The sequence below is a fragment of the Astatotilapia calliptera genome, chromosome 14 (assembly GCF_900246225.1).
Source record: "Astatotilapia calliptera chromosome 14, fAstCal1.2, whole genome shotgun sequence".
Classification (NCBI taxonomy): domain Eukaryota; kingdom Metazoa; phylum Chordata; class Actinopteri; order Cichliformes; family Cichlidae; genus Astatotilapia; species Astatotilapia calliptera.
The window spans coordinates 12,461,522-12,484,375 of record NC_039315.1 but is presented as its reverse complement, the minus strand read 5'-3'; the positions used below and the strand labels follow the sequence as shown (position 1 = coordinate 12,484,375).

The window sequence follows — 22,854 nt, the reverse complement described above, 5'->3', positions numbered from 1 at the left end:
AAATGATATTCTCTACGTCTGTTCCAAAATATTTGCATTATCTACATAAAATACACAAGTGTAACCATTACTCTCTGTCTACCTTTGTTTCCACGTGAAGGCTTAGAGTTAAACCCAGTAATTTGTGTAAAATAGGCTACATCATTTAATACTGATCAAAATATGTTGATGTGTGTGTCAGTATTTAGGTGAATAAAATGCACAGAATATTTGTGAATAATCAAATCTAACTAAACTTTATAATTTCCTTCATGTAGTGCCGTTTTTCCAGGAGTGTCATTTTGCAACGATCTACAAAGACGTGAATACTGTAGTATCGTTATAACGATTTTGACTCACACTAAGTGCTTTCTGCACGCATTTCGATCACTTTGCCCCTCTTATTGTGATCATAGTGTTGGTTCTGGAAACAATTTAGTTCTTGAGTTAGTTACAGCATGTTGGAAACAATGTATTAACGCCACACAGTCACTACGTTTGTAATTATAACCTGATAATAACAGTCAGTTGGATCAACAGTTATTAATCACATCGCTCAGGCCGTCGTTTTATTTTGAAAATTCTCCTCGGCAGTCTCGCTTTCCCCTGCTGGTTTGACTGTCGTGGCTGGGTGATGATTTGCTTACTTGGAGCAGGACTGAGTTTGGAGCGGGTACTGTGAAATGTGTAAGCATGATACTGCCTGGATAATCAGCGGAGGACATTAGGAGACGGAGGTAAGAACAGCTCTGACAGCCGCCACTCTTTATTCTTTCCACTGTTGATTTCTGTCAGGTGATTCAGCTCCGATGAACTACTTTTGAGACCTCCTCATCTTAATTATTAACACTGAACAATAATGTCAGCTTTGCGGCTCCTTGATATAATTTCGTTTCGCAGCAACCATGTGGAAATCCACTTAAGTTTAGTCCGCGCACTGCTTTAGGATTTTCCAAACTTGAATGAGCTCAGACTGTATCGCACACTGTTCACGCCACTGTGATGCACTCTGGACTATTTTAGACAAATTGGGTCTTTTATTTTCGAACCCGTCGCGTCCCCTTAAATGAAAAGCGCGCAGGGAGGCTTAATTTGTCGCAATGTGTTTGGATAATCAGGTGGATTTGTGCGTCTGCACCTGATGCGCTCTGATGTTGCGGTTAGTTGAGGATGCAGCCCGTCAGCATCACTCGAGGTGATGAGTGGTCCGACTACACAAAACATCAAACGGGGATTATTCAGACACTCATTCAGCCGTTTGGATGTATAGAAAAAATCCATGCATGCGCGGATTGCGCTTTATTTGCGTGCTTTGCCAGTTTGGTAACTTACTCAGGTTTTTCTTTTTCTTTTCTTTTCTTTCTTTCTTTTTTTTTAAGCAGAGCGCTTAATTGTAACACATCTAATCATGAACGTGCGCCGCCTAAATGAACTAATCAGCCCTTGAAGGGCTTTGTTAATAGCAGGCCTACCTGTTGAAGGAATGGATGAATGTGTGAGGAGCTTGATAAATTGAACCGTCACCTCTCAGTATGCAGACGTTATTACAGCGACGTGACCGCTCTCAGTGAAACCTCAGACTAATCACCTGCAGTGGAAACTGTTGCTTTGCGCTCATCGACCTGTTGTCTCCCTTTGGTATTTTTTAAATGCATGTAGGGTGCATCAAATAAAATAATTAAAGAAATCACATAGGGGGGTCGAGGGTTTGCTTTTCACTTTATATAATATTCATTAATATCATTTTAAGTTGCTTTTGACTGGTGTGTTCCCTGGAGTATAATCATCTGCCTTTTGCATCATACTGTACGTGAAATGGGCTCTAACAGTCTTCCATCTTCATTCCTCCACCCCAAAACGCAGACCTACAGCGAACTGAAAGCAAAGCAGGCAGGACAGCCACACCTCATGCGTGGGCTCAGCAAAGGTCCGAGTGGATAGGGGTCTGACAAACATGGGTGTTCTTCAACTCCACAATCCCACTCACTCCAGCACGCTCCTGCAGCGGGCTAATCAGATGCGTCTGACCGGCACCCTGTGTGATGTCATTATCACAGTGGATGGCCAAGAGTTTCCAGCGCACCGCACCGTCCTGGCCTGCACTAGCAAAATGTTCGAGATCTTGTTCCACCGCAGCAGCCTGCGCTACGCCCTGGACTTCCTGTCCCCCAAGACTTTCCAGCAGATCCTAGAGTACGCCTACACCGCCTCGCTCCAGGCCACAGCTGAGGACTTGGACGACTTGCTGTATGCTGCTGAGATTCTGGAGATCGAGTACCTGGAGGAGCAGTGCCTGAAGGTGCTGGAGACCATCCAGGCAGAGGAGAGTGAGGAAGTGGCGGTCAGGAATCACAGCTCCGGAGATCACAGTGACCATGGCCGGGCCAGGCACTGGAGGCAAATGCTGATGTCCAAGAAGCATTCCATACAGGATGGACCCAACCACACCAGTCCCACAGCTCTACACCACCTGGCACTGTACCACATGACTGAGAGGAGCTCTCCTGGCCCAGAGCCTGAGGCAGCTCCTGAATCGAGCCCCAAGCAGGACACAGTGGTAGACATGGAGAACTCCCAGAAGGCTCAGCATAGCGGTGTAGAGATAGCCCAGGATTCATCCCACGAACCTCCCAGAAGTATAAAATTAGAGCGCATGCAGGTGGATGATGCCAACAGCTATGAGGGCAGATCCTCCAGTGCAGGGGAGGGAAGCTGCATCTCAGACCAGCCTAGAGACGAAGACCCGGGGACGCCCCTGAGAGGTAGCGTCATCACCAGTGCTCGAGAGCTGCACACAGGCCCCGAGGATGGAGGACAAATGGCAGGAAACACTCTTGACTGTTTTCCCGGGATCTCTGAGAAACACCTGGCTTCCATATACTCTGTGCCATCCAACCACACAGGGGAGGGCATGCCAGTGTCTGTTTCTGTGGCCCCAACCCTGGGTGTGCCACTAGACCCGAGAACCTACAGTGGACTGCTGCACCAAGGGTTGCTGCACAGGGAGCTCCTGAGCAGGCTTGGCCAGTTTGCAGCAGGGATGAGGCACGAGGCCCCAGCTCAAGGCCAGCAGTGTTGTGGCGAATGTGGGCTCCAGCTGCACAGCCGGCAGGCTGCGGAGCAGCACAGGTAACATGCACAAAACAACCATTAACACTAATTTGTGCTGTTTATTTTTAATCTGGCTTGTTTTAACTAATGCAAAATGAAATAATATACTTTAAAAACGCCAGGCTCAATAGCTAATAATCACAAAATATTTTGTTGTATTTTGTGCTGAAGAAACACTGCTACACTCTCCTGCGGCTCAACATTTTCACTGACAGTTGTGCGTTACCTTTAATAAAAGATGGAGGAGACGGGCGTGCAGGTGGATCTGTGCTTATTGTGATAATGAATGATTATGCTAGACACGTGTCTCTTAAATTTAACCTTTTCTACGTCTTCGAGATTTTCCCCCTCTCTCAGTGAATATAATGCGAGTCAAAAGCTTGAAACAGCATCTGAGAATTTGTTCATTTATTCTCAGGGACACCTGCACTCGTGTCTTAACAGTGAGACGTGTCGGCAACTTTTGAATCGAGTCTCTGTGAGGGGTTTGATATAAAGAGGCCTTGGTGTCGCAAAATGCTGTCATTTACAAAGCCTCATTTTCTAAATTCTGTTTGATTATCTGTGCAGAAGTGCGCTTCACACAACAGCCTGTCTCCCAGGCTATTTGATATGCATTCCTTTGCATCAGCAGACAGGATCCTCTCAGCAGGGGCCGGGCTGGACGCTTCAGCAACATGATGGATAACTTCTGCTTCACGACTCGGCTCTGTTGTTTTGTTGTTGTTGTTTTTTTATTGTTCTTGTTTATTTTTACCCTACTTATTAGCTTGTCCTTTTGTCATTGTACACAAAAAATTAACCAGATCGATGACAGCTCTCATTAACTTGATTGCAGATGTTTCCAATTGTGCGAGCTCGTCAGCGTTTGACTCATCATCAGTCGGTAGAAACAAGACAGTTTGCAGTCCTAATGTGCAGCTAACCCATGATTAGGATCGCAGTGTTTCCCTGTTCATGCCTGTGGCTGACATTTCAGCCTCACTCCAGAACTCTGTTGAAACAATGCATCCTGTGGGATATTTAGTGATGCGCACAGCTTACTCACGGAGACAGGCTCATGTCCGCAGGTTCAAGGAGCTGCGGTGGTGGCACTGCTTGAGGATGTAATGAAGTTGCTGTAGGTCTGTAACCAGGTCACTGAGCATACACCTGGCCTGCAGATTGACATTTTCTGGTGTTGTTCAGGAGGCATCTCCTGGCACAGTTTTAGTATGAAACACTTCAGAAAAAGAAATCCATTTGGTTTGAATGATTAAAATAAGAAATTGGGAAATATATACCATTTTTTTAAAAAAAATCAGCAGCCTTGAGGCTGAAATTATAAAATGAACAGTTCAGTGTTCCACTAACTTTTCAAGGTTACTAAACAGCCGCTAAAATCAAATTAAAAGCCTGTTTTGCATGTTTGAGGACAGCTCCTCTTTTCAATATTCCAAAATTAATTAACTTCAAATAATTTATCGGTTTTGTTTCAATGACAGTGAAATGAGGGCAGGAAGACGTGGAATGAATTCAAAATCAAACGCAACCGTTGTTCGCAGCTGGACTCCGACTTTAAAACATTATGATTACACGGTCAGTGCCTTTAACCCCCGTCCCCACTCCCAGACCAGCAGGACACAAAGTCCACCCCGTTCATTGCATTTGGAGCCCAACAGTTAATTATTCTTTTAGGGCAGAAGCTGATATTGACATTTAACCATATATGGTATGATTTAAAACATAACGAATAAAGTAAAAAGTCACAAAATCAAATTTTTTTGGTCTTCCAAGTATTTCAAACAGTGTCAAACAAAGGAAGAGACCAGTCGGTGACTCGTAGCAGTGACAGCTGAAAAAGCTAATAGTGATGCGAAGTGGGCGGGTGCCAAGCTAAAGCGAGTTCAGCTTTGAAGCGAGTGATTAAAGTGACGACCAGTGGGAATGCAGAACGCTGATGATTGGCATATGCAGACGTGCAGGAGCCACACAGAAAAATGGGACTGCTGTGGAAGGCCACGCCAATAAGCTTTTAAAGAGATTCTCGTGTGGCCCCTTGGGAAAATTAATTACCCACCTCTGTAATTAAGGGGTCATCTATGCAACTAAATGACAAAAATGTCAGCTACATATTGATGCACGGTGAGTGAAGTTAGTTTAAGTTAGTTTCAAATGCGATTGGAACTTAATAGTAATATTATGCTTCTTATTATAAATGCAGAATGCCAGTTATATTGAATAGGAAAATATTTTTCTAGTAATGTACTTCTCTCTATTTAATATGAAAACCACTGATGCTACTCTGCAACATGTGCTGCAGACCTCGCTGTAAGCAATCGTATTGGACACTATTTCTAAACTACCTCAAACATCTTTTTTTAAGCATATTAACAAATATTAGGAAGCATCTGCCAAAAATCAAAGACTGTAACATAACTGCATATATCGCCGACTGCTTGACCACCAGGATGTCCTAAATAAAACCTAATCTAGTATAGTATAAGAATCTAGTATGAACAGAAGCTGGTCAAATTTGAAACTGGGCCTGCAGCTCTAAAAGGATTCCTTTTTGTTCCCGACGGCGTTAATGTTGATTTCATCTAAATTAAATGACATCTTAAGTCTCATTTATTATGACCACAGTGTGTGTTTAACCACAGATTTTTTAGGCCATTTGCTCTGTTGGCGGGGTGATCCAAGGATAACAGTACAGATGCCTTGCATGCTTGGATGTGTGTGATATGATATGATAGGTTTTGCTGCCGGCGGAGCTTCAGCGAATCATCTTCTTTTCTCCTTTTCATTGCAGTTACAGGAGGAGTGTATGCGTGTGCATATTATGTCGGGATGCGAGTTTGCGTGCATGTGCTGTCTGTGTGTGTGCGCGCGCTAGTCTGAGTGGGTTTGCGTGTGTGCCCAGTGTCTTGCAGTGCTGGCGGGTGGAGGCACGCGTATGTTTGCGCTCTGAAATTAGCCAGATATCCTATTGTCTGTGTTCTTTTAGCGTTCATGCGTTGTGATTCACAACTCCAAGGGCCTCTTACGCTAATGATGCCGCATTCAGCGAGGGATTCTTGCCGGAATTAAAACATGCTCCTCTTGTTACAATGATGCTTCTAGGTTTGGGAGACCTTAATAAAAGTGTCTCAAATCTGCGGCTTTTTTGCTTTATCAAAAGTGCAGTCTCGCTCCGTTTCTTGAATCCGTTAACACGCTCACATTAGTGTTTGTCTTTCCACAGGAGGCTCCATAATGAGGAGAAGGGCAATGGCTGTGAATACTGTGGCAAACACTTCCAGGACAGCATGCGGCTCAGGATGCACATGCTGTCTCACACAGGTACTTAGTAACTCTCACACTCTCATCTCAGAGCATTCAGAGCTGATCAACCCTCTTGATACAGTAGTGCAGCTTTTCAAATGCACCTGTTCATGCTACGACCCCCCCTCCACCCCTACCCATGCCGGTTAGTGCTGCTCCGAATACTTGGATCATGCTTTCTTTTCCATGCTTAGGTCTATGCGCGTCTCCCTCCCTCTCTTCTCTCCGTCTCCCTCTCTAGTCTCTCTCAGTTTGAATCGTTTCTGTGTTTTTTCGGAGACTCTGGCAGCTCGCCAGCTCTGCCCCTTCTGAGTGATGACATCATCAGCTGCCGGCAGGCCTGGGTGTTCTGCCAGTGTTCCGAAGCGTGTGTGATGGCTCGCTCGCAGATGTGTGTCCAGGAACACACTGTACCCAAATGCAGACTTAATCAGACCTGACTGCTCTCCCAGCTACTTTATCCAAAATAGAGAGAGAGGAGGGGCGGGTAGTTTGGGGGGGGGGGGGGGTAGAGATCAGGGACTAAAAATGAAACTAAAACAGAAACCTCAGTTGGATTATGTGTACAGACAAGGCAAAGTCCCTGTCCTCTCCGCCTTCTCTATGAGGATTGTTTTGGAATGACATCCTGCTGACGGATGAGAGAAAGAATCTGCTTCTTTAAACTTCACCTGATCCCCCTCCCTTTTTCTGTTCCTCCTCTTTTATACCCTCTGGATAACCCTAAACACACATATTGTCTTGCATTACCCCGACCACCACAACGCGCTTTGATTTTCAATTCGCAGCGACATCCGTAACAGCAGCACCTTTAACCTAATTTGAATTTTTTGCATAAACTCTCCCCATCCCAATGTGTCAACCTATAATACTACAGAAAAAAAAAAGAGAGAGAGAGATGTGGATCTCATTTCTTTGTCACTGTGTATTTCGGTATAGCAGCCTTAGATCCCGCTGGTTGCTAAGGAGCGAGTGCTCCACTGCTCTAATGGGCTGATTTGGTATTCAGCTCGATGCTGGCTCTTATTTTGGTATGCCAGACAAAGTGTTTTGATGGAGGACGATTGCAGCCGCGTCTGGAGACAGTTTGATGGTTTATGGATGAGAGCACACTCCGTGCCTTTGACTGCACAAGACAATGCACTATGTTCTCTTCTTCCCTTATCACACAATCTCACACAACACAACACACCACACTGGACAGCGTCACACAACATCAGGATCGCAAATTCTGCTTTAGTGTTACTACTAAACAACACTACTCTCAAGCAAGTTTTATTTTTACGCCGTGTAACAAAACGCACTATTCCAAAACAGTAACAGTTTGTTTTCAAAAATTGTTGTTTTTAGAAATGAACAGATTGGGGCTCTCTCTCTTTTTTTTGTTGGTTCTTTTTTTTTGGTATTTGTGTGCAGCACTGGGAACAGTGGCAGAGTGTCTCTGTATAGTGGCATCGTAAGAGTTGAAAGAGGACCACATTTAGGCTGTAGCGCTCAGAGTTCCCAAAGCTTGTGGGTGTTTTAATGAGTCATTTTAACTTCATTTAAAGCCAGCTGAGCAGAAAATAGATCAGTGAATGAGCCCTGGGCCAGTATGGATCTGCAACCGATTTACATCTCTGTGAGAGCCAACCCACATCCAAACAGCTGTGTGTGAGAGAAAGAGAAAGAGCGAGCGTGTGCGCGTGTGCGTATGTGCATATCTGTCTTATTTGTCTGTCTGTGCAGGTGTGAGGTGAGTGCAGAACAAGGATTGAACGTTTCTGCTGGCAGCGTGCATACTTGTCTCTCTCATGTCTTCATCAGAACAGACAAGGGCATTCCAAAGGTGAACTGGGAACTGTAGTTACAGTGTATGCAGTGGGATTCGGGGTGTTGACTCTGAAGTGTTTTTTTTGATAAAGGGATGTGCCGCAGGCGGGAAGCGTCTGCTGTAGAGAGAACACCCAGTCCTTCTGTGGCCTCTCAGGCATACAGTCTGCTCACTGTTCAGAGACTGATAACAGGGCACGGTAAATAAAACTCTTCAGCTCTGCTCTTTTTTTTTCCTTTTTCTTTTTTCGAGAAGAAGGACCATTGCACCCTGTCTGGTGCTTTTGTTTGTCCCCAGTTGTGTTTTTACGGCGCTTTCCACTGCTCCATTGTACTCTGCACATTTGCTTCCTTGTGTTAACACCTGAAAAGCACAAGTGTGTGACAAACAAGGCTCTTTGCTGACTTTTCAAACAGCATCTCTTTGTCCCCCCCCCTCTCGTTGCTTTTCTCCACAGTCCTCTTTAAATGTGAAATTAACTGACTTAAGCTGCAATTACAAACACATGTTTGTGTTCAGGTCTGATCAAAACACACTCTTTTGAATTTGATTTTGTCTACAGCTCCTGCAGAGGCGCTCGTGTGTGATCAGTGCGGAGCGACATTCTCCTCAGAGGACGCTCTGGAAGCCCACAGACAAACACACACAGGTACTTTACAAACATGTGTGCATGCTTTCTCAACGTGCACGCACGCACACACACACAATGTTTAACCTGGACAGCATGCACTGAGCTGTTGAGTAAGCCGTGACTACGGGACTCGTGATCATGGTCTAAACTGGCTTGTCATGCTGGCTGGGTTAAACTGTTCCTGTCATGATGCTCCATAATTTATCAACAGGGAGGTGGGAGGCCCTCTCACATATCACCCACTAATATCTCCTGGCATCCAGGCCCACTGCATGCCACTTTGCCACAGCAGTAGCTTTACAGCACCAGCATTACAGTTTCACAGACATACTATCCTCACCTCCCTCATGACAGCGGCTGTGAAATTATTTACCTCACGCCCACACACTCAACAGCAGGCCAGACACCTTTTTGTGATTTTTCAGTGATCTCAAACCAGGCAAAATGTTTGCATTACATACTCTTCTTGTTCAGCAAGTGTCTGGCATTAACATTTGGCACCAAGATGAGTCAAAGTATTTTTTTAAATAGTTATATTTCTGGATGACTGGCTGCACAAACCTGGATGGTGATTTGCAATCTGGACTCTCGTAGTTTGGAAAAACATGCCCGGGGAGCTGAAGTCGTTATCAACGTTAGAAAGTGCCTCACAGAGGGGGGAAAAAAGGAAAAAGGAGGAGATAAAAATGACAAACAACACAAGTGTCCAACTGATTAAATAAAATGCACTAAAAATCAAGCGAGAGATAAACCAGATGTTGTCTAAGTGCAGTACTTTTCTTAGTAAGTTGGTATTTTTCTGTTTGATTAAGACATTTCTAAAAGGTTTATCGGTTGTCTGTAATGAATGCATCATTTTTTCCATCTGCCTAAATTCGAGTTTATTGCCCAACAGTTTTGTTGTCAGATGGCACATACATGTATCCCTGACAGTGTCCGAATCCACACCTTTTCTGCTACTGTCAGAGAAAGGTGATAACCCTCTCAGGAGCACTGGCACGTAACTGTAACTCCAGGTGGCACACACAGTATGAATAGTTAATGGATGTGGACATGGAGGGGTGTTAACGATGCCCAGAAGTTTCTACCCTCATCTCCCTGAGTTGTAAACATCCAGAGCTCGGTTTCAGCTTGGCACTGTATCCAGAGCAGGGTGCAGGAGGGCATTACTCTCTTATTTTGTCATGATCTCAGCTTGGTCCGCTGTGACGCATGACCCTTTTTACTGACTCTTATTGTGGCATTCGTCATGAGCTACAGGTAATTCAATCAGTTGTGCCGAGGTTATGCAAGGAAATTTTCCAAATCACTGCAGAGACTCGCATTTTCCAAATCACCTGGTTTTTATTTCTTGTTCTTCTAAAAAAAAAACACCAAAACAAAACAAAAAAAGATAGAGACACAGTGCCGAGCGTGCAGCTTCTGCTTTAATTTGCCATGTGGCATAACCAGTTAGCCAAATGAGTTTCCCCTTAGCAGATTAACACTTGTCAGACCTCAGCAGCTGCAGCACTGCCGTCCACCTCTTCTCCAGAGGGGAAATAATTCTGCTCTTGGGAGACCTTACTCTGTGGCAATTTGGCTGATTTGGCCGCAAGACTAGTTTACAGTGAAAGTCTTTAGCCACTTTTATATGTCAGAGGTTAATGGCTCTGTGTTGCTGAAGTTAGAGATCAAAGAGAGCAGGGGGTTTGGTGGAGAGGGTTAGGGGTGGGTTGAACTGTGAGAAGGGAAGGGGGTAGGGGGTATGTGAGGACTTCCTGAGGGCAGGAGGATTGCTGCTGGTGTTGGATGCCAGGACACGGAGGAAAACAACATCATGTGCTGCTGTTTACTCCTCACCACAGCACTGTCATAGTCTCCTCTGACCTACTTGTCAGTGCCCAAAATAAAAGAATGGATCTGTCTCCGAATTGCTCTCACAACAAAGGGGTTTGTTTCATCATGGCAAGTAAGGGCTCTGGGGCACCTAGCTTTCCATTTTGGAAAACCCAAGACTCATAGCTTATCTCCACCATGCACAGAAATCGACTGTATGTGCTTCAAACTGTGCTGGCTGACCATTTTGCCACCTTGCCTTGCCTACAGAAAAAAGGCCATAAGAGTGCTGTCTTTGTGTACTCACAGCAGCTGCACTGTTTCCACACATTACAGGCTGCTTCATCAAGTGAATAATATTACCTTCTGTCCAAACCCTAATTAAACAGTCCTGTAGTCTGTTCAGATACAGCCCAGGCTTTCTAATGCATCCCTCTTAATGCAGACCTTTTAGCTCGCCTAATTGCGTGTCCGTCATCATACTGCACCCTCCTGTTAATACTCAGTTGTAATTCGCATAAGCCTTAAACTGAACTGAACTGCGCTCTGTTTGGCCATTATGACCGCCCCCCCCCCCCCCCCCCCCGTATTTATTTTCCCTGACTGTTACCACACACACGCACACAAACACGCCCCGAGCTGCCCTGCCATTTCATGTAAAGTGAAATACAGTAGCTATAGAAAATATAGCAAATGTTCTAGGAACAGAGGCGAATGAATCAGTGTGTGGCCTCAATGAACCGGTCCGTGGAATGGTGGTTAAACACGAGCAACGTATCTCATGTTGCATTAATTATTGAGTCGGTTGTTCCTCACTCGGGTAGATTAGCAGTCTACTGATGAGGGCCCGGGGTTGTTTAAGGTACTGTACTGTTGCTCTGCATGGAGCTGTCCGCATGAACACGTACAGTAGCCTGAACGCACGGGGTCATGTGAGGTCCAGCACATAGCACGTAGCCCGCCTGGCTGTGTATGTTTAACAGGGTGATAGCAGTGTGCCGGCAGACGGCGAGCAGGGCCCGAGGACGTAGCTGAAAGTGCCTTTACGCTGCATACTAGTAGTCGCGAACAGCATTGGTGTTAATATTGTAAACTGTGAAAGCCGCTGTTGTTTTGATAGCAGCAGGTGATTTGTTCAGCTCTGACTCGGCCGTCATTCACAATTTGCCGAAACAAATGCCTTAATGGATCGAATTCTGAAAGCGTCTATTAAAACAATGCCAGTTATTTGTGACCGATGCTGTTAAAATGAAGTCTACGGCATATTTCAGCAAACACAGAAAGGACATTTTTCACGGTTCGACCAGTGTAATCTGTAGGCTCAGGACACTGAAGTTAAGATTAACACAGAAGAAATTATACAGCTTTGCGGTCATCACTGATACAATCTCTTGTCCAATTTGCCGTGGGTTTACTCCCAGAATCTCAGGGTGGGAAAACTTTTGTTTGCTGCTTGAAAAGAAACAGGCTGCGCTTATTTGTGAATGAAGGGATTAGCTTGAACACTTCACCCCAACAAGGACCATGATCCTATCTGGTTGCCTAGACACATGGTTTTGTTTCTTAGGCAGCGTGAGAGCCTGGCTGGCTCCCACCTCAGTTGGACTGAATAAGTGGCAGATGCATGAAGGCAGACTATGTTAAATCACACGAGCATACACATCGGCTTCATGGAGATATGCTGAAATCGCATAACAACCCCAAACTGTCCTCAATTACTAACCTAATTGTGCATTAGATGAGCAGCTTAGTCGCATAACGCACACACTAAATGTTTAGATTTTCTGCCTCGTAGCAGAATTGCTTAAAAGTAAATCATTATTCCCACTGTTAAAGCTCCCGCCCACTAAACACAATGCTCAGTCAACGCTCCAGCCTTTGAGAAATGCTATTGATTACGTGGTCTTTAGCCTATTGAGGGCCATAGGTCAGGGGGTCATCCTGTGCCTTAAAGCCTAAAGTCCAAACCCATTGTCTGGTTAAGGGTGAGAAAGCAGGGGGCAGTGACGGCCAACTTTAGGGCTTATTCTCTCATAAAGAATCTCCCCAGCATTTATTACCAAAGCTTACTGGAAAACTCCACGACCGCAAAACCTTTTTCGTTTCAAAAGTTAACAGAGCGCAGTGAGGCGAAATGCCACCGCTAACGCATACAAACACTTCCTCGCCTCCAAAGGTTTTTGTTTACACTTCAAGACATTATTTGGTATTTTTATTTTCAGCGTCGCTTGCGCAGAATAAAACCGAAAACGACTGCTGAGCTGTTGTCACTGCGTGTCATCCCGAGATCAAGGGTTGAGATTCTTGTGACAGAAGAGTTGTCATATTCCTTTTCTCAAGTTTCAGCATTGTCAGTGACAGAAAGATCAGGATGTACATCTGTGAGTGTCTGCGAGTGTGTCGGGGAGTCACGGTTTACCTCCACAGAGAAACTAGGATGTAAAACTTCTAGAGCAGACAGGGGAGGAAAAAAAAGGAAAATATGCAAGCTGCACCGAAACAGGCGTTTAAAATATATGACGGTTAATAACGAGAGAGTAGAGGGAGGATAATTAAAGTAGCTTTGAAGTATCTACAAGGTGGATAATATGCTGCTCGGTTGGTTGAGGGCTCTGCTCTGCCTGCAGCTACAGTAACGTGGACACATTGGAACAGAAAGCGCTCCCCCTGCTGGTTGAAAGAATTTACTGCTAGCTGGTTAAAGTGGAGGAAGGCTTCACATCTCGGGGTCATTCAGAGACTGCATTTTCTGCTTCTTAAGTGTTTTTAACCATTTTGGATAGATCATTATCCAGACTATACTGTTACACAGCGTAGAGCAAAAGCAGCATTCGTTAGGTATGACTCAGAAAGAAAGTGAAGCTGGTTAGCCAGTGAAAGGATTTCCTGTATGGTCAGCGAATAAGGGGAGTGGGGAGGGCGCAGGGGCATTGAGACTGGAGGGTCTTTTGTCTACAACTAAAATATTGTGATCCATGTGTGAGAAAGGGCCTTGGTCATTAGGCGACAACATAAAGACAGGGATTGTACGAGTTGCATGAGGAGCCTATGACTAATGGGCTTGGTCAATGAGGGCCTGAACCTCATTGTGTGCCCTTTGTGGAAAAGAGCACAGGCTAAAGCCTCTGAACAGGTGCAGCTCATTCCATCAGACCGGCTCCCGGCAGGACGTTTAAGATCGGGGAATGCATTTCATCCCGTCTTATTCCCGTTAATGATTATGAACGATCGCTTTTATTAAGTTTTGTTTTGGGGTGAAATTTCAGAAGATTTGAGAGAAAAAAACAAAACAAAACAGGAAGCTGAGGCTTTCTTTATTTAAGCTAAACTGCAGTCATCCATGAAATGTTAAAGTGTCTTTCATTGTTTGAGCAAACTGTGATGCGCGGATGAGCAAACAATACTCAGCCAACGTTTTTGATTTATCCCTGAAAAAATGTGAATATGCTTGATTTGTTTCTTTTTCTTTCTCCTTTGAACAGGCTTGTCTTTAACTTGATTGAACCTAAAGCAAGTGTCTGACACTCTTCCCTCTTAGTATGAGTGTGCTGTATCCCTTTCCCTGCGTTAATTCCAATTTAATTGCCAGTTGCCTCAAGGCACTTCAATAACAGTAACAAATGATTTGATTTAGTGGACCTCATCAGACTGCATTTTAAATGCGACACAGCAACCCCACTTGAATTCCAATGAAGTGCTGGCACAGTCCTCTGTTTACTAATGATCCTCCGCTGGAGATGTCTGATTGAATCTGAGTCAGGAGCAATGGGACCTGCTAGCATTGTAAATGATCTGCAACCTGTGCAGACAGAGAAATAAGGACCTCATAATCTCACATTAAAGCCTCACTCTCCAGGACATGCACATTACGTCCGATGCCACTGATTAACCAGTCCCTCACCGGTGCACATATGAATTTTGCATCAGTGTGAATGTCACAGTGGAGCGTGCTGGCGTACACATCCTGTAGATCAAATGTTGACTGTATGACAGCCAATGGATCTTCTTCACATAGCCATTTTGACTTAAACTAGCCTGCCAGCGACTCCCTATCTGTATTCCTCTCCACACTCTGTGCAACAGGAAAGCAGCCCCAAAGAGATGCCAGGTCACACACAGGATTAAACTGGATTGTGTTTTTTCCTGCAGTCCTGCCTTTAATGGCTTGATATCACTACTTAACATTCTGCACAGAGCGCATAGTGTAGGCATCATTTAGGGTGGAGCTACTATCAGCTGCTCTTTGAGCACAGAGACAGAGGACTTCACAGGCTGTAGCTGACTCCTGATGGGGAATGAAGAGAATAATTACACATCTAACACACCAGGAAGGAGCCATTGATTGTGTGATTGGCATGCTCTGCATTGTGTGGGAAATTCTTAAAGAAAACAATGACTTTCATGGTTTAAAATAGAACGTATAAAGACTCACAGCTGAAAGTGCCTCTGGGCTTTTAGGGGAGTTAGTTTAGGTAGAGGCACTTGCTCTTTGAAAGAAGCTTTTCCCTCAGAGGACTCACACAAAGTTGAAGTGACCCAGTTTCCCCACTTAAGGCCCTGTCTGTGTATGGTACTGAAATAACTGTGCGTCTGTGTCTTGCGCGTTCTCCAGGGACTGACATGGCGGTGTTCTGTCTGCTGTGTGCAAAGCGCTTCCAGACCCAGAAGGCCCTGCAGCAGCACATGGAGGCCCATGCAGGCATGCACAGCTACATCTGTAGCCACTGCGAGCGCCCCTTTCCAAGCCACACTACCCTCAAAAGGCACTTGCGCTCACACACGGGTAAGAGACGGATCATTTGTACCATCCTCATTATTCACAGTGTCAGCTGCAGTCATAAAACGCGAACATGTCGGTGTCAGGCACATGCATACGTTAAGGAGGAGACGAGAGACAGCTGTATTTATTTTGGTATATGGGTTAATTTCCTGGGGTTATTGGCTTTAAGGTTTTAGTCAATTTGCATGCATCCTCTCCCACCCTCCTTCCTTCTCTATAAGATGACTCACCTCGGCGATGACAGCACTGTACCGTTATGGCCGGTGCATATTTTGGGCAATTTCATCCTGTTTATATTTTGGGTTCTTAGACAGCCTTCGGGCCTCTGCAATTCACGGCTGTCAGTTCTAGTGCGGTTCACCCAAAATGATAGAGGAAACCCAAATAAATATTGAAGGAAAAGCAAATGGAAATGACTTGTCTGTGTGTTCTACCAAGGGTGAGTCTTAGTGCCGCAGGAGACGGAGAGATATTTACTGAAAAGATGTCCCCCTTTCTTCTTTTACCTTAAATAACACTCCCAGCTGTCAGGACGGCTTGATGTCTAGACAGGAGAAATACATAATTGATGTGAAGAGACAGAAGTGAAGGGAGTTTTGGCCATGGCAGCGTATCTTGTTTGTATGCCATTCTGCTTGGAAGTAACATTTTGTAAATGTCATCTGCTCCACAGTGGGGTGGGGGATTGGGGAGAATCGGCCTGTAATGAGGAGAGCAATGTATCCTCTGACTTGGCTGTTGCTGTGGACACTGAGATAATGAGGCACATAGGTCATTGGAGATGAGTCAAACCCTCAGCCTAGGAGAGAAATAGATTAACTACAGTATAGAGAACAGAGCAGCACATGCCTGGAGGACTTTTATTAGCTATTAGCCGACAGCCAAGAGGAGTGTCCTCATGTCATAACATTAGCAACGTCTGAAAGAACATCATTTCCCATGTTTGCTATGCACGTGCGGAAAGGCCTCTGTGACTATTTGACCTATGCAGCTACATATGCGGCGTGCCGTGTCGAGCCAAGGATAAAGTTAGCCTTTAATGCTTCTCACGATAATGGGCTGTGTTGGTGTTGCGGCTGCTGCTGCTGCTGCTGTGACACGATTGTGCTTTCAGGCGATCACCCGTTTGAGTGTGAATTCTGCGGGAGCTGTTTCAGAGATGACGGCACGCTGAGGGGCCATAAACGCATCCACACGGGAGAGAAGCCTTACGAGTGCAACGGCTGCGGGAAGAGGTTCAGCCTGAAACACCAGCTAGAGACACATTACCGCGTACACACAGGTAAGAGCGCGCGCTCGAAAAAAGTCCTTCAGGTGGATCCAGGGAAAAGTCCAACAATCGCCTGTATTATCGGCACACCAAAACTCTCTTATTAGACATGGATACACCGCAGTGTTGCACTTGGTATTACAGTGACCACGGCCAACATTTTCATTTAATGGCACATTTACAATGCTGCTGCTGCCGTTTGTATAATTCAATGTGTATAAATCGTCCCCCACAAAAGCAGTATTTTACTCCTTTATGAGTCACGCTTACTAAAATCTACAGTGCCCTGCTATCTTTATGCTGGAAAATCACTTTAAAGACTCTTCAGTGGGAATGCCTGCCATAGAAAGGGCAGGAACGTATTGATTTAGACTAATGCATTTAAGGTTTTGGCCTTAGAAAAAGACAGAAATAAATAAAACACAGCATTTCTTCTACAGCTAACAGTGTGCTCTGTCAAAATTTCAACTTTTTTTTTTTTTTTCAGGAAGGAAATAAGTTTAATCATTAGTTATCTTGTACTTTAAGGAATGGCCATAGTGAGGCTTTTTATTTTTACGTGATTTTATATTAATCACATAAATTAATCACATCCCTCTTTTAAGACAGGGAGGAAATTTCTTTTGGATGCTGACAGACTCATTTTAAAACCTTTAAAGCCAATTGTATCATATTTAATATGTGAGTTTTGAGAGTTTTGAGTACTAGATTATCAGTAAGTTTTTTTCCTTCACCCATTTTTAAGCAACAAATTACAAAAAATACCAGATGTAGCAAATATGATACAAATTAAAACTAATATATGCAAATTAATATTTAATTTCTTTTAAAAAAAATTATCAGAAGGTTTAATAACGAATTCATTAAAAAAAAGAAAGATATTGCCAGTATTATTTCATGGCTCAGGGTTTGAAATGTTAATATCAAATTCAGGTCTAACCCTAGAGCACCGACATACAAACACACCTCTGAAAGTGCAGCGGCTTAAACTAGGAGGCGAGTCCCGTCTCATCTGGCTGCAGGTCTACAAGGTTAATGCCGTATTGTTGAATTTTTCAGGTGAGAAGCCATTTGAGTGTAAGCTCTGTCACCAACGGTCAAGAGACTACTCGGCTATGATCAAGCACCTGCGCACTCACAACGGAGCGTCTCCGTACCAGTGCACCATCTGCCAGGACTTCTGCCCCAGCCTGGCTGCCATGCAGAAGCACATGAAGGGCCACAAACCCGAGGAGGTGCCGGCGGATTGGAGGATAGAAAAGACTTACCTGTATGTCTGTTACGTCTGAGCAGGACTTGGACTCCAAGCACAGTCTGACTGGCACACACACTCACACGCACACGGTCACTGTTGGATGAAAACCTGTGTTGCTGGTTTGAAATGTTTCTGTAAGGGTTTTTGAAAGAGTCTGAATTCTTGTTGGGTGAACTGGGAAGTGTATTACGGAGAGATGTCGCTCAAAGAGATACTGAGTTGGTTTTACTTGTTTTTTCCCGACAATTAGACGTGCAAGCACGAAAACAGATGGGCGTACACGTCAGGGCTGCAACCAATGTTCATCATCAGTCAGGTTATTTTTACTCTAAAAGGGAAAAAAAAAGGGCAGAAGAAGTCACATTTTGTTGACAAGCTGAATTCTTTAAAGATATTTGCCCAAAAAAGTCCAATAAATATTGCAGGATTAATCGATTATCACATTTTTGACAGTTTCCTGATGACTTAACCGTTTTAGCCCTGACGTGCACAAACATAGACACACACCGTCTCCCTCGCACACAAGTTTTGATAATCACTGTATCTCTAATGGATCCACTGTGGTTAAAATCAATGCCACAATGGCTGTGACTGCTGACCTGTATGTGTAGCAGGAGCATTTTGACTGATTGCTAAACCATCAGACAACCCGAGTTATCGTCTATGATTTGCAGTAGATGTTGAAATAATTCCACGAAGGCTTGATTGGCTGAACTTTGCAACATTTTCTCTCCTAATTTCCTGTGACTGCTTTGGGTTTTTTTGTTTTTTCTCCTGCTGTTGGATTTTTATTTGAGTTGTTTATTTTCTGCATGTTTTACTTGAATGGCTGCCACGTTTTGACCTCATAAGCTTGATCTCTTTAATTGCCTTGTCTTTCTTGCAGTGGGTGTTATTGTTTCAGGTGGGTGGGGTAGCTGGCTCACAATTTGAGTTTCTCTTGTAATAAGGTTGTGCTATTTATACGTTGTTTATTTGTTACCAAATATGCGCTGGTTTTCATCAGACGGTCCGTCTCTCTTGGGATGATTTCTAGTAGAGCGAGCTCTACCTCTCCTCGCTTTTCACTGTTTTAAATCCACTGCAAATTATTCATCCATCAGCCGTTTTCAGTTTGTTTGGGTTTTTTTTTTAGAATTCATCATAAATTACATGGTCAAAAAGTGTGTAAAAAATGCCTCAACACGGCTTTCTGTGTAGTTTTTTTTTATTAAAAAAAAATCCTTTAAGGAACAGTTTATCCAAAAATCAAATGTAGGTAGGTTTTCCTCTGGTCTGTAGTGCTTTATTCATCTGGTGCAAGTCGCCCAGTTTTTATAGAGATGCTTGTCTTCTCTTGATTATGATGGAATCAAATGGTACAGAGACTGACCCGCTTACTTTAAAAGAAACAAAACCCCAAAACTCTGTTGTGAGCAATTTCATGTAGGGACTATTTACTCTGTAGTTTCTGTAATCGCTAACCAAAAGAAGCCGGCAGGTAGCTAACATTACAGCTCAGCCACAAGCACGAGCCTTTTGTGATGCCGTCTGATACAACTGCCGTGTGGAATAGTTGATATATGAAAAAACTGAGCTTTTTGTGTTTTGGTTGATTTTTTTTATTTGCATATTGAGATAATGATTTCTATTTACTTTGATGAATTTCAAGAGAAGGACGACATCTCCAAGCAGCGCTGTCTTCTCAAACTGGGCGGCTCGCGCTAAAACTAAACAAACGAGTGGCACTAACAGCCAAAAAATCTGATTTTTTGTTGTGAACTGTCCCTTAAACTATATATAGATGTCTTATAAAAATCACAGAATCAGAATTTTCTTGGAGAAAACTGAAGAAAACATGAAAAGTAGTTTTTTGTTTGTTTGTTTTTTTAAACAAAACACAAAAAGAAAATTCTGACACTGAATTACTATGAGCAGGTTATTGTCAGTTGTAGTGTAGCTGTAATGTAAAATCTGTCATGGTATGTTATTCCCTTATGTGAGCCTAACACGGGCCTTATAGATTTAAACATGTTGTATTTTTGTATTACAGTAATTTGCTATCTGTTTACATTTGGTATGATTTGAGAAAAAAAAGAAAACATCTTAATGTGTGTGTTTTATAAGTCTCTGATTTGATTAAGATCCCTCCCTTGTGCCTCTTTTATAAGTAGAGCATTGATGTGCTTGAGTACATGGGTCTGTGCTATTGGTAGTTGTTTCTGGGTGTTTGTTTATTGTTACTCAATTAAAGATAGACTGCCATGTAGATCCACTTTGTCTGAACATTGCAACTGGAAGCAACATACTGTGATAGTGGCTGATACTCTGATGCAAGTTCCAAGCAATTTTTGATGTAAAAAAAAGTACACGCTTGTCTCAAATTGTTCCCTTCAAAGTGACAATGGACTGACATCTTTGGATGAAAACAGTGTGTATAGCAAATCTTGGCATCTGTGGGCATTACCAATGCCTTCTTAAGTAGCCAACAACACTCAGTGCCATGAAAACACATTCACTGTATCTATTCTACATGAACATGCACTATAAATGGATTTTCCTCGGTGGACCAAAAGAAATAGAGCACTTTTGTTTGAAAAGGATTTTTTTTTTCTTTGATCTTTCTATGTTGTGATAATACAGCTGTCTTTTATTTGATGTGTCCTAGAAGGATGTGATTAGCATTGTTTAGATTATGTCAATGTCTGTCTACCTCAGGGCCAGATCAAAGCTCGACCTGGTATCCAATCAGGGTTGTTCTTCTTGCCATGTGTGCAGTAAAATCCCTCTTCATTACAGCTTTGTAACACAGTGTGTGAAAGTGTTTTCTCCGTGTGGATTCAGGCACAACTCTGTATGCGTCAGTGTTCAGTGGCATGGTTAAAAAAAGAATAAAACAGTTTACTATTTTATGCATCACGTCTCATTTGCCTGTTGTTTCTGCCGTCTGTGTGCGCTCGTAAAGTGTGACTGGCAGCGGTTCCCAGCCTATTTGCTCTTTACAAAATAAAAAAATAAAAAAATAGAAGAAAAAGAGGGGGGTGATCTGAATTCATTTTACACATTAACAGAATTGTTTGCTTTGAAGTTAAGAAGCAGTGTCTACACTGGTAACTGATGGACTACTTTATTTTAAGTTTAGTTTAGGTTTTTATTGCAGATTCCAGTATTTTGTAGCAGAAAGGATGGCATTACACACACACACACACACACACACACACACACACACACAAAGGATCAAATTGTTCATTTCATGCTTTGTTGATGCATATGTTTTAAGCACAGCAGTAGTGCTTCTCCGTAATGTAAGAAAAACCTGACAAAATGTGGAAAAACTTGTGAATGTGGACGTTTACAGAGTGAAATTTTACTTCTTTACTTTTCAGCTCAATCTTGTGCAGCAATTGTAATATTCTGGCCCAGCGGGGCAGCATGTGGCTCATGAACAGACACGACCTAATACATTTATTTGACTACAACTTTTGGTTGGAACAAACTTTTGGTTGGTTTGGTTTGGCTTAAACATGGGTGACAAATTAAAGGAATAAACAGAGGTCATAAGCTGTTGGGCTGTTACACGCTGTCAGAAAGTCTTAAGTGCATGCTAAATTTCTGGTTTTCTGCAAGGGGGATCTTTCTTCATGCAAACACTTCTGCTTAGCCAGTTTAGGGTCGTGGGAGCATTGGAGCCCAGCTGAGGTAGGGCGAGAAGCAGGGTACACCCTGGACAGACGACCATTTACCCTCACAGGCAACGAGGCTAATCACTACACTGCCGTGCGTCCCGGGATGAAACAGCATCAGTGCAAAATATGTTCCTTTACCTAGTTTTCTGTGCACAGTACTAGGGAGTGCTGTCTGGCAAAAAATATCTCACAAGGTGTTCAAGTGAGTCAGGTTTGGGTCATATCAGCTGGGGCATTGTAATCCTAGAAACAACCAGTTTCATGAGTTTTATGAAAATGTAAAGTAAAGACCATTTAAGCATACCCACAGCTAACCATTTTATTCATTTAACATTTCAAATGTTTGTTTATTATTTTTGCTAATTGGTTTCATGTTACATCACATGCAGCTAGTGGTGTTAAAATGCTACAGATCAGCTGAGCTTTAATTTTCAAGTACTCTCACATGTCCCTTGGGAATTACTGCAGCATGGTCTCTCCTCTCTCTCTCTCTCCAGTCTCTGATGTCCTAATTCAACCCTCTGAACAGTTTTCAGCACAGTTACAGAGCCCGGGCTACCATCTACACTGAGACAATGCTGCTGATCCCTCTTAACGGTTTATTGGCTCCTGCCACAAACTTTCACAGTCTCAAGCTGTTTATAGAGTTTATATATCATCTGGGCTACTTGCAAACAGCTGGAGTCACTCCAGGCCCTGTGGTGACCTCCGATGGCGCTCTGCCAGAGCCACAGCTGGCCTGTGTTTCATCCCAGATGTGAAAGAAGTCCATATATCAGGTCTGCACAGCACAGTGAAAATTCAACCTCATAATTAAAGGTAGTGGCAGAATTTACTGTACGATTCTCTGTTTTGTTTTGTTTTCTGCTCGCCTGATGGTTTGGGGCTTAACAGGTTACCGTGCCAATGTTCCTCAGTTTCTCATAAAGTTCCCTCTGAGTAGGCTGTGAATGTTTTATTGTGTAATCTATTTTAAAGCTATATGACTTCAATCCGGTCAGCTAAATTCCAGGTTGCAGTGTTTACTGTTCCACTCTATAATAATCACAACACTCTTATTCTCTAGTGCTCTGCGTTTTTTCAGCTCACTCAGGGATATTTTAAGTTTCATATAAGCTACAGTACGTTGCGGTGTTCATTACTTCCCACTGACTAGAGGAAACCTTAGGATGTGTATGTATATTACTAATGTTATAGAAGAACTTATTTTAAAACGGCTTCATATAATC

The 22,854-nt window shown here is 43.4% G+C and overlaps 1 protein-coding gene across 1 annotated transcript; it reads left to right on the top strand.

Annotated features, from left to right (window-relative positions):
- The first annotated feature begins 266 nt into the window (after positions 1–266).
- Positions 267–20,855, top strand: zbtb16b (zinc finger and BTB domain containing 16b). Its single transcript, XM_026191534.1, has 7 exons — positions 267–716; positions 1,843–3,108; positions 6,314–6,411; positions 8,769–8,855; positions 15,268–15,438; positions 16,550–16,717; positions 17,765–20,855. The coding sequence occupies exons 2-7, from the start codon at positions 1,934–1,936 to the stop codon at positions 17,992–17,994; spliced, it is 1,929 nt and encodes a 642-aa protein (XP_026047319.1). The 5' UTR covers positions 267–716; positions 1,843–1,933; the 3' UTR covers positions 17,995–20,855.
- Positions 20,856–22,854: the final 1,999 nt, after the last annotated feature.

Excerpts from the sequence above, each read along its gene's own strand:
- zbtb16b (XM_026191534.1), top strand. The coding sequence starts at position 1,934 with ATGGGTGTTCTTCAACTCCACAATCCCACTCACTCCAGCACGCTCCTG. Across the intron at positions 3,109-6,313 it reads CAGGCTGCGGAGCAGCACAG|GAGGCTCCATAATGAGGAGA; the intron begins GTAACATGCACA and ends GTCTTTCCACAG. Across the intron at positions 8,856-15,267 it reads CCACAGACAAACACACACAG|GGACTGACATGGCGGTGTTC; the intron begins GTACTTTACAAA and ends CGCGTTCTCCAG.